This window comes from Cucurbita pepo, chromosome 3 (assembly GCF_057944985.1).
Source record: "Cucurbita pepo subsp. pepo isolate OVF chromosome 3, ASM5794498v1, whole genome shotgun sequence".
Lineage (NCBI taxonomy): Eukaryota > Viridiplantae > Streptophyta > Magnoliopsida > Cucurbitales > Cucurbitaceae > Cucurbita > Cucurbita pepo.
In genome coordinates this window covers 13,720,391-13,732,865 of record NC_141800.1, presented here as the reverse complement: position 1 = coordinate 13,732,865, position 12,475 = coordinate 13,720,391, and the positions used below count along the sequence as shown (strand labels likewise).

The 12,475-nt window shown below is 34.3% G+C and overlaps 1 protein-coding gene across 1 annotated transcript; it reads right to left on the bottom strand.

The window, feature by feature from the left end:
• Window positions 1-880: 880 nt before the first annotated feature.
• LOC111790019 (EPIDERMAL PATTERNING FACTOR-like protein 6) lies at window positions 881-3,780 on the bottom strand. Its single transcript, XM_087122045.1, has 3 exons — window positions 3,609-3,780; window positions 1,619-2,751; window positions 881-1,455 (listed from the first exon to the last, which is right to left on the bottom strand). Exons 2-3 carry the CDS (start codon window positions 1,725-1,727, stop codon window positions 1,211-1,213), a joined length of 354 nt encoding a protein of 117 aa, XP_086978171.1. The 5' UTR covers window positions 1,728-2,751; window positions 3,609-3,780; the 3' UTR covers window positions 881-1,210.
• Between the last annotated feature and the right edge of the window lie 8,695 nt (window positions 3,781-12,475).

Sequence of the window (12,475 nt, the reverse complement as noted above, 5' to 3'; positions counted from 1 at the left end):
TTGCCACGTGTAAATTTCTCACTGTTAAATTCCCAACTCTAAGATATATATATATATATATATATATATATATATATATATATATATATATATATATATATATATATTTATAAAAATATTGGTGGGTATTCTAACATGATGTTGGTCGGTGACATCGATATAAAGCATTAATTAATATTTTTATTTCAAATTGAGTATAATTTAATGATTAAGATGGACGGTTCAATCTCCTATTTCGTCATTGAACAAAATAAAATGATATTTTTATTACGGCTTTGAAAATTGGAAGAAACTAAATAAAATATCATTAATGTGAATATAACAGTTAAGTTGAGTATAAATGTGACACTTGAATAAATGAGGAGTACATAAATGAATCGAAACGACGTTTGAAATATGACTTGGAAAAATTTAAAATAATTAGAAGACACTACATTTATCAACAATGTGCACACTTTATTTGGTGACTCAATTATAGGAACTCTAAAATTAAGTATATTTTGTTTGAAGCAATTTTATGTCGGTGATCTGGCTGAAAATTTTCATACAACCAAAAATTCTTAAAAACAAACGTTTACATTTTTTGTTTTATGTTTTTGTAAATTATAAGTTATTAAAAGCACAATTGGGTTTTATGCAAAATTAAGTTTAAAAAAATTATTATTATTATCTTTTTTTCTTTTTATTACCAATATTTCAAGTTTTTAAGATAGTGCAAGGATATATATAAAAATTAGAAAATATTTTAAAATATTTTTGAAAACGAGTGATTTATAACAAAAATACAAAAATTAATAGGAGAAACGTTCTTTCGAATTAAGAAATCATTAAATCATTGAACGAGGCCTCTTAGAGAGCACAAAGCAAAACCATGAGAGACTATACTCAAAGTAAATAATATTATACCAGTGTGAAGATCCGTGTTCTTAATATGGTATCAGAATTATGCCCTAAACCTTCAAATGTCAAACAAAGTGTGTACTTTGTTCAAAGACTCCAAAAAGGAATCGAACCTCGATTAAGGAGAGGCTGTTCAAGGGTTCCATAAGCCTCCGGCGAGGATGGTTGAGTAACACTAAACCTCGAAGATATTCAAAATTGAAGTTTGAATGAAGTTTGTTTATATAGGAAGTAAATTAAAAAGAAAATTGAAGGAAAAGGGAGGTTATTCTAATACTTATTAATTTTCTCTCTCAGGTTTAGAATCAAATCAAGGGCTGTAAAAGGAAGGGCCACACTTGCATTTCCATCCCTCAGGCTCATAGTTAGTGTATTGGATCCCCACATGGCTGCGCCTGTTGTTGGTAGGCACTTGAATGGCTTCACATGGTGTGCAACCATAGCATTTGTGCTCACAGCTCGGCGGACTCGACCCTATTTTCCTCATCCCTCTATAAACTTCTCCCTCTTTTACTACACCTTCTTCAACAGCCTTCACAGAATCAACATTGAAACCTGGAAGCAGCAACAAGCAAGCAATTTGAGTTAAAAGAAGAAGATGTAACGGTTCACGCCCACTGCTAACAGATATTGGACTTTCTCTTAAGGTTTTTAAAATACGTCTGCTACCGAGAGGTTTGGTTGAACAACCAAAAAGAGGAAAGGAAGTTGTAAGAACCTTGTTGTTTATGAGGAAGGAGAGCAAAAGTTGTGGTTGCTGCAGAAACCCAACAAGCTAATTGCAGAGTCAATATAAAACAACAACAACAACAGTATGTTCCTTTCATGTCTTCTTCTTCTAAAGCTTAAATGATAATAATGATGATTATGGTGGGATTGAGATGATAAATGGGTAAAAATGGGAAATGATTTGGGTTATAAGAAGAAGGTAGAAGAAAATTAGGCCTCTCAAGCGGCTTCACATTTCCCCATACCCAAACTCAGATCCTTTCTCTCTCTCTCTCTCCCTCTTGGCGTCTATCTTAGGACTGGCAGAGAGATTTGGGGTTATAAACAAGTAATGTATCCTTATCAAAGAGTTATGCAGGGAAGCCTAGCCAAGCTAAGCGAAATTTTTTTTATATAGAGGGTTGGAAATCTCTCTTTGACAAACTTGTTTTAAAAATCTTAAAAGGAGAATCTTAGAAGAAAAAGCCTAAAGAGAACAATATTTACTAGCAGTAGGTTGGTTTGAATCCTTACAACAAACTTATCAAAGACAATTGAGAGATCCCACATCAGTTGGGGGTAGAACAAAAACATTCATTATAAAGGGGTGGAAACTTCTCCTTTTAAAAACTTTGAGGAAAAGTCTAAAAAGGAAAATACAAATAAAACAATATCTACGAGTGGTGGACTTGGGCCGTTACAACTTATTGAAGATAACTAAGAGATCCCACATAGAGAATATCTACTGACGGTAACCAACAAGAATGCAAGAAATGAGGTGTTGAAATGGCCTTTACTTCTTTTTTTTGTTTTTTTTTTTTTTGGGTTTTGTGGCCTTTCCAATACAATCCAGGCTCTCTCTTTCACTCACTGCCAAAGCAGTCTAGTAAATGAACCAATACAGTGATCAATGCCATAACAGCCACCCCCACCCTTTCTTTCTAGGCTCTGACATGGCAGCAGAAGCAATGTAAATATTCACAAGAAAAAATGAAAAACTAGCAGCTACCAAGACTGCAGGGCCTTTATTTCACTCTGATAGTTTTATTCCTATTTAAAGAAGAAAAGATCGAGTGACAGAGGGCTGTATATTCAAAACAAGGAAATTGGTATCAATGTCTGAGGTTCTCAACACATTCAGCCCTACACAAAACTTCATTGAGTTAGTTAATAATTTAAATAAGCTACTTCAAATGGGGGCAACCCCCTTTTACAAATCAAATCAGTAGTTTGAGAACAAGAACGTAATAGATGGCAATCAAGAGCCGTTGGTGTGTGGAGGGTGTCCCAATTAATTTTGCTTTACAGTCCCAATCGCAAGCAATAAATGAAGTTAGATTTAATCCACACAAAAACTATCACATCCAAATTTGTCTGTTTCCCCTCAGTCACGGCCACGTTCTCCCTTCATATCAAACTTACATGGCACATGTTCTTTCTTCTTACCCACCATTCATGACAGCAATTCTTAACACCCCAAATGAAAGTTTAATAGTTTCTTGACTCTACCGGGAGAAGTGTGATAGAATTGTCTTCTTTGAGAGGGGAAAAAAATATTTCTTATAACGGTGTGGAAACCTCTTCTTATAAACGTGTTCTAAAACCGTGAAGCTGACGAAGATGCAGTAACGGGCAAATGCAGACAATCTTTACTAACGATAGATTTAGATTGGACGGTTTATGATAATAGACTTAAACAGTCACACAGGCAAATCATCAAACACCTGGCAGGCACTAATTAGTGGTCTCTCAGTCTGCAGACCCAAGATTGAAGATACCAATTCTTAACACCCCAAATGAAAGTATAATGATATCAAAGTTAAAACCTCGGAAGCAAGCAAACGATCCATTTAATAACTGTTCCTAGGTTTCAACATTGAATCATACAAAGAAAGGGGCAGTGAATCAGTGTTGAAGCGGCTGAATGAGAGGATTTAGTGAAAAAAAGAAAAGAAGCGAGACAAATAAAATGGATTAAAATGGAGAAGTAGAGAAGGTACTTTAAGCATCGAATGCATCCATTGCATGTTTTGAAGTAAGCTCTGTTCTGTGCAATATCTTCTGGGGATTTCTCATCGACATCTGCGAGATTCGAGTGATTTGATTATTCGATCTGCTACATTTTCTTTCACTCTTCTTCTTCTCCTCCTACTTTTTGACTTTTTTTTCTCTAGTCCAATTTTGTCAGGGGCTATTTAGTCATTTACTCTGAATTAATATAACTTTTAAAATAATAAAGACGTTTTATTCATATCCATCAATCATGCAAGTCGATATTGTGATTGGACCAAGGCCCATTGTTAGTCATTATAGTAACTGGGCTGAGGCCCATATAGGAGTACATGATGACACGCACCGCAGGCCCATTGTTAGTCATTACAGTAACTGGGCTGAGGCCCATAGAGGAGTAATGATGACACGCACCGCAGGCCCATTGTTAGTCATTACAGTAACTGGGCTGAGGCCCATAGAGGAGTACATGATGACACGTCCGCAGGCCCCTTGTTAGTCATTACAGTAACTGGGCTGAGGCCCATAGAGGAGTACATGATGACACGCACCGCTGGCCCATTGTTAGTCATTATAGTAATTGGGCTTAGGCCCATAGAGGAGTACATGATGACACGTCCGCAGGCCCCTTGTTAGTCATTACAGTAACTGGGCTGAGGCCCATAGAGAAGTACATGATGACACGCACCGCAGGCCCATTGTTAGTCATTATAGTAATTGGGCTTAGGCCCATAGAGGAGTACATGATGACACGCACCGCAGGCCCATTGTTAGTCATTATAGTAACTGGGCTGAGGCCCATAGAGGAGTTACATAATGACACGCACCGCAGGCCCGTGAAGTTCTTACTTGAAATCCGTTTTTTTTTTCTTTATGAGGATTAAAAATATAATATTAATAAATATTATTTTTTAATTTAAAATGGAAAATTAATTAATTAATAGATAAAAGGCAAATTGATCATTTAGCGAAAATAATTGCACAATGATTTTGTACTCATTATATTTACCATCTACCTATTTTTCTCTTAATTACTTGGCATAAAAAAACACAAATGAAAAATATTTTACTAAGAATTTACCCCGCTCTTTATTTCAATAAAATTCTAGCGGTTCATAAATTGATATATATTTTTTAGGTCAACCTGACCAATCCGACCGACTCGAAAATAGGATTACAACACAATTCAACCTCTACTTGTAAGATTATTATGAAGATTGAGAATATTTGACATTTATAATTGATGTTAGTGATGCATCGTGAGTAGTGAATATTTGATAGTTGAGTTTGATGAACATTTATTTATTAATGTAATATGTATTTAAGACAAGTAGGTTTTTTTTTTTTTTTTATTTAAAGAATCCCTTGACAATTCAACCCAACCTGAAAATTGAGGGTTAGGTTGTGTTGTGAACTCTATTCGATTTGCTCGGGTCACCCACCTAACTCAACACATATATATATTCCTTATGAATATCCTTATCTTGAAATAGGAGATTTTTCAACTTTTTATATTTTTAACTTTTAAGCTTTTGGAGGGTTGAAATTGGATGGATTATGACTCATCATAGAACTCACTTATTTTCTTGAATAAAGGGATTTTGACTTTAAGAAATCCCAAAAAAACAAACATTTTTGACAACCAAACTTACTTATATATAATTTTGTATGTAATACCAAAAAAATGCCTTAATCTCTCTCTTCCCTTTACTTCACCATATATAGGAAAAGATTCCTTCCATTGTTCATCTTTGTTTTTGCATACAAAGTAAGTGGCAACAACAATTTAAGAATTTAAGAATGTATCTCTCGACTGACTCGAATCGTATCTCTCGACTGACTCGAATCGTTCAAGCAATGGAAGGACATTGTAAGACACGAGTCCCTTACTTTTTTTTTTTTTTTTTAACAATGTAAGACAATCTATATTTTTTTAAATTCCAATATTTGAGTTATTATAGAAAGATTCGTGTTAGAGTGAGCCAAGTATGAGTCACGATTGAGGAACTGCTGGCATGGGCGATGCACGTGGAAGGGTATTGCTGGATGTCACGGTCATGCTCGTTCAAGGCGTGTTGTCCATGGCTGCATGCCCATGCCAAGCCAAACCAAGTGCGATTGTGACATTGGGCACTTGAGGTGGTGCTCGAGTGATGGGTCAGCGTGCGGGTTTTGGTTCAAATGTATGTCACCTTGTGTTGTGGGTGTTAGATGAACACGACTCTCCACAATAGTATGATATTGTCCCCTTTGAGCATAAGCTCTTGTGGCTTTTCTTTGGGCTTCCCCAAAAGGCCTCATACTAATGAAGATAGTATTATTTGATTATAAACCCACGATCATTCCCTAAATTAGCCGATACACCTCCTCTCGAACAAAGTACACCTCCCCTTAATCGAGACTCCACTCCTTTTCTTTTGGAGTCTTAGTCATTTTTTACTATGCCTTCGAGGCTCACAATACTTTTGTTTGATATTTGAGGATTCACCAAGTTGGGCCAATCGACTGGAACAGTGACTTTGGGTTGTGGACAAAACTGGGTTGCAGATACCTAATGTGCTGATAGATTCTTGATCCTAGTTCAAGCCCAACCCGAGGTTGACCCGCAAATCTTCTTCTTAATCCATAAATTTTTATTTATTTGAAGTCAATCCAACCTAGCCCAACTCCAATAAGTTGTTAACCCATCTCAAACCATATGGATTGGGTTGAGTTGTCTTGATCGAATTCTTTAAGTCACCAAATTTTTTAAACATCTTAACGTGAGATATAAAATTAGAATATTTATTATCGTAAACCGTATACATCAATTACGGGTGTGAGATATGAATTTTATAATAGGAAGGAATTGGGGGAAGAAATTTTGCTTATAAGTGAAGGGAAAAGGTGTTTTATTGTGAAGGAAAGGGAGATACGAAGGGGAAAGAAAGGATTGTAAAATGGATTGAGTTGCACATGCTTGCATTTAATACAAAACCAACTCTTTTGCTTTATTTGTTAAGCAATCAAAGGACAATTGGTGAGGAATCAAATTATATCTTCTTTCTTTTTAATTTTTTTAATTTTTTTCTTTTAAACATTAGATACGTTTCGAATATTAACGTATTATAACTACTAAACTATGTTCATATTTGCAAAGACGTTTTTTTTCTAATTCAATATAACACTCGATGGATTGAAAGTTCGAACTTTCGATATTATGCTCATTTTGAAAATAAAAAATCCGTAGTTATGAATTTATGTAACAACATAAGCCTACTGCTAGTCGATATTGTCCTCCTTCAGCTTTCCCTCAATGTTTTTAAAACGCGTCTGCTAGGGAGAAGCTTTCACACCCTTATAAAGAATGCTTCGTACTCCTCCCCAATCGATGTTGGATCTCCCAATCCACTCCCTTCGGAGTTCAGTGTTCTCGTTGGCACTCGTTCTCCTCTCCAATCAATGTGGGATCTCACAATCTACCTCCCTTTGGGGCCCAGCGTCCTCGCTGACACTCATTCTCTTGTGGGATCTCACAATCACCTCCCTTCGGGGCCCAGCGTCCTTGCTGGCACTCGTTATACTCTCTAATCGATGTGGGACCTCACAATCTAGTCCATTCGGGTCCAGCGTCCTCGCTAGCACACTGCTCGATGTCTAGATCTGATACCATTATGTATTGACCATTTTGGCCCATTATGTATTGCCCTCAGTCTCAAGTTTTTAAAACGCGTATGATAGGGAGAGGTTTCGACACATTTATAAAGAATGTTCGTTCCCCTCTCCAACCAATGTGGGATCTCACCATCCACCCCCTTCAGGGCCCAGCGTCCTCTCTGATACTCGTTCTTCTCTCCTATCGATATGGGATCTCACAATTTCATTCTTTGAACTTATCACATAATTTTACCAAATGTCCGTAACGTACGTGGCCTCGATAATGTCCCCATGAGTATGTTCCTTGGTTTCATGGGAATAACCTAACGAAAGAAACATTGTAATGTTTACTCAAATAATAATAATAATTCCGTTAAGAATGAGAATAAAATCAGGTATCCCGAACATTCATAAAATTTGAGAACTTTTGATAGCATCATGATTTGTTGCCTTTGTTGAGGATGTGTTTCCTTTAATACATTCCCATGCACTCCATATTCTCTACTTATTCCCCTTTTTATTCTTCTTCTTATTATTATTCCCTTTTCATATTCTCTCTCAACATTTCCACATCTTTACTCCATTCTTCCATACAATCCCTCTATTTAAGTTATCACCTCCATCGATTTGACCAACCAACCTACCCAATCACACTCAAAATATAATAAACTTATTATCTTAAATTATTTTCGTTGTATAGCATCAAAATTAAAATTTTCTATTGAAAACATTTTTGACACAATTAAAATCTTAATGATCTATTATACGTTCTAAGATTGAGTGATCTACTAAATGCAAAATTAAATATTTTGTATTCTATTAAACTATTCTTAAACGACTAAATTTATAATTTAACTTTTAGTAAATATGAATAATAGTTAACACTTTCTTTTAATCAATATATAAAAAAATGGAAGAGAATATTGAAAATTGATACTATATGCACTTCACCTACATTTTTCTTCTTTTAATAATAATTTTAGCATTTTGCATTGGTTTCTATAAACAATTTCTTCGTGGGAATCTTTAAGATAACGTTTGAATTCTAAATTTAAAAAACTAAAACAAAATCGTGAAACTATATAAATATTTATGATAAGTGGAGATAATGTTTATAAAACTTAATGTAGCACTGATTTTAGGATAATTAAGTGATGTTGGTTCTAGGAATAGGCTTTTAAGTTCAATTCTCTGAATGGATGTTGCTATGTATTGATGATTTAAAACATGTTTAGATTTCACAAGATTTGTAATGCGAGGATCGGTTGCAAGTTCATGAAAAGAGGTTCGTATTCTACTTAACACTTATATTTGCATAAAAAATATTATGCTAATGAAGGTTACATGTTTCAGTCAAATGTCTTAGAACATAGTTAAACGATGTATTGTTATGACTATAGAGATAGAAAAGGATCTACCCACGTTGAGTAAGTTTTTCAAATGAAAATTTAGAAGCATGGTAGACACTATATATATCGAAAATGGTAGCGTCAAAGGAAAATTACATCACAACGAAATACATAGATATGATGTTAAAATTAGTTGTATGAACATCAAAATGGTGATTTGGGTTTACCATAAGCTAAGTTCGAGAACGATCACATATGTGACAATTATAAGGTAATTTAAAACTATTGAGCTATGGTTTAGATGGGGGATTACGATCATGTTCAAGGTTTATACGTGTTTATAGAGATGAAATACGGTATGAGATTTTCAGGATATGTCTTTAAAGTTATGAGCCATGAGATTGAGTAGGGCAGTCATTCATGATCACTAAAACATAGACATTATTTTCAAACAACTTATATGTTTTTTAATAGTATAGTGTGACCAACTTTCTCTACTCTCTTGTTGGAGATGATTATTCACTATGGTTATAGACAAATTGTTCAAGTAAAGCCTTCGAGTTTTATAGGTAAAGAGGTCAATGTTTGGACCTGTTAGAAAAGTTTAGAGGATGTGACTTGGAGGTCCAAGTAATATATGAAATCGTTTAAACTATTTATGTAACGAGTTTAGATTTCTACTTATCTAGAGTCGCTACTGTCATCATTGTGCTGAAATAAGCATTTAAACTTTATCATAAAACATAAATATTCATCTTAAAATACTGTCATGGACTTACATGTTCGAAAACATCTTTAAGACGACACAATAAAAGACTAAATAAAAATAAATAAAAATACACATTAAAAACACCCTATTCTAGCCTAATTCGAGTAAAATAAAAGCATCTATCATATACATGTGTCATGGTCTCGAATTGTGATGCTTTCGTCAGCCGTACGGGGATGCCTTGCCTTCACCTGAAATAAAAGTAGCATGTGGCTTGAGTATTTTAAGAAATATATTATATCATAAACATATCAATTTATCACATATATCGTACCATAACGTATATCATATTATTATCGTATCATATTATTATCATATATATATATTCGTCATTCACATATCATATCATAAGCATATCATTTCGTAAACACTTCATAGTCGTATCGTTCTATATGCATATCCTAGCTATATCGTTTTCCAAACTTGTCATAGCCTTATCGTTCTTATACATATCATAGTTGTATCATTTTATAAACATATCTTAGTCATATCGTTTCCCAAACATATCATAACCATATTGTTTCATGAACGTATCCTACTCATATCTTTTCATGAATGTATCTTAGTCATATTGTTGCATGAACATATCCTAACCATATCGTTTTATCAATCTACCATAATCATATCGTTTTCTATACATAACCTAACCATATCGTTTTATCAATCTATCATAATCATATCTTTTTCTATACATAACCTAACCATATCGTTTTATCAATCTATCATAATCATATCTTTTTCTATACATAACCTAACCATATCGTTCCATGAACATATCCTAGTCATATCGTTTCATGAACATATCCTAGCCATATCGTTTCATGAACGTATCCTAGCCATATCGTTTCATGAACGTATCCTACCCATATCGTTTCATGAACGTATCCTACCCATATCGTTTTATCAATCTATCATAATCATATCATTTTCTATATATAACCTAACCATCTTGTTTCATGAACATATTTTAGTCATGTCGTTACATTACGTTTATCGCATCCTTCTTATATCCTATCTCAAACATATGATCTAACCATCATACCATATGAGTTACCATCCATAAACATATCATAACATATACATATCATATCATAGTCATATAGTTTCATAAAAAATTTACATATATCAAATATATGACACGTGCAGAACCATGAGGCATGTGCCAACACACAACATCAAATTCTAACCATGTCGATAGTAAAGCTACTTATTGGTTGGCCTTAGACGACGTTCTATCCTATTTTTGAGATTGGCTTGACTTGTCCCTTAAAGTTTGTAAGGACCTATCCGAAGGTATTCTACTATAATAAGAGCTTTAGGAGAAGTATAGAAGGGAAGGGAAGAACTAAAAAACATTGTAGTGACAAATCATTGATTACCCCACTTTCAAATCAAGTTGAGAAAGAGGTTACTATTTTTAATTATTTTTACCCTTACTTTAATTTTCTTGCCTCTATACATCACTGTATAGATGCTTTTAATAACATATGCGGAATTTAAATAAAACGTTTATATGAAACTATGGACTTACACATCACTATATGAATGCTTATAATAACATATGCAAAATTTAAATAAAACGTTTATATAAAGTCATGGACTTACCCATTTATTTTAAAACAAGAAAGTAGAAATAACATAGTAAAATGAAATAAACCACCTATTAGCTACTAAGTGAAACTCAATGCATACTACTGCCCTATAGACTTCCATGACCATTTCACCACTCATCCTCATCCGTGTAGGAGTGTTTTTCCTTTACTTGAAAAATATAAGAGTAGCACGTGGTTTGAGTATTTTAAGAAATACTCAGTAAGTCACCCCACTTTTGGGGGTTAGTAATGTAACTGACCGCCTCTCACGATCCGAAGCTGCTCAATCTACTGACGGTGTCCTGACCTAAGTTATTGTCTATCCAAATTAGTTTTAACACCTTAGTCTTATCACGTTGTCACTATGTACGCTCAAAAGGGCCTCGAGCTAACATGGAACAACTTATGCAATTAAACAAACATACATGCTCAACGAAAAGATAACGTTGCTCAACAGAAAGATAACGTCTATCATCACCTGCAGCACAAATTTTATAAAATTTCCTTCATCCTCTCTTGCATAGTAGAAATCAAAATATTCAACATGTAAATTGTATTCTCAATCTAGAGGCAATTCTATAATTTCTACCTGAAGTATATTTAACCATATATCAAATTTTTTCGGTATAAACCCTAATCATGCAGAATTTATCTACCTAGAGTTAGTTTTGTTAGCATGCATGCTTGTCCAAACGATCCCTACAAGTATTGCTCGAGGGGAATCCAAATGGTTACTTACATGGTTGACGTGTGCCTTCCGACTTGATTTTCTATAGGAGTGCCCAAAATGATGAAATTCCTTTTATGGGACCTAATTCACATAAAAATAAGGTGAGTATTGAAAAACTAGACGACGAAAAAAAAAAAAAAAAAAACTAGCAAACAAAGGAACATAGGGCACTCACGCATGCTACATGCGTGGGGAATGGGTCATATGTGCGTCCCATAGGCAGGAGGATTCACAACCGCAGGCAAAGCGGGAGGATGCGCAAATAGTGCCTTCTCGGGCTTGATTTCCTATAAGAGGTATGTCCAAAAATTTTGAAATCCCATATGGTGGGATCTAATTCACATAAAAATAGGATAAGTATCAAAATCGAGATTAAAAACTAGCAAATGGAGGCCGAATATAGAAAAGTAGGGCACTCACGCACTACATGAGCAGGGAAGGAGTCTTATATGCATTTTTTTTTTGTTAGGTTTTGACAGAAGGATAACTAAGCCAGAAGTCTAAACAATTGAAGTTTGAAGCGATATATTATTAAATACTGAACTTAGCTTAAATAGAAACTAATCCCCATCCAACAAATCTTGGAAACAAATTTTGAAAAATATTCAAACTAAATACCTAAAACTACTTTAACTATTTTGATCTTATTCTTCCTTGTCAAGAATTAGTTCAAAGTCAGAAAAACTGTACCCAACAAGTTTTTCACCCATCTTTCAAAATGCTTCTAATTTTAGAGGCTTTGTCAAGAATTAGTTCAAGTTATTTTAGGTACCACAAATAA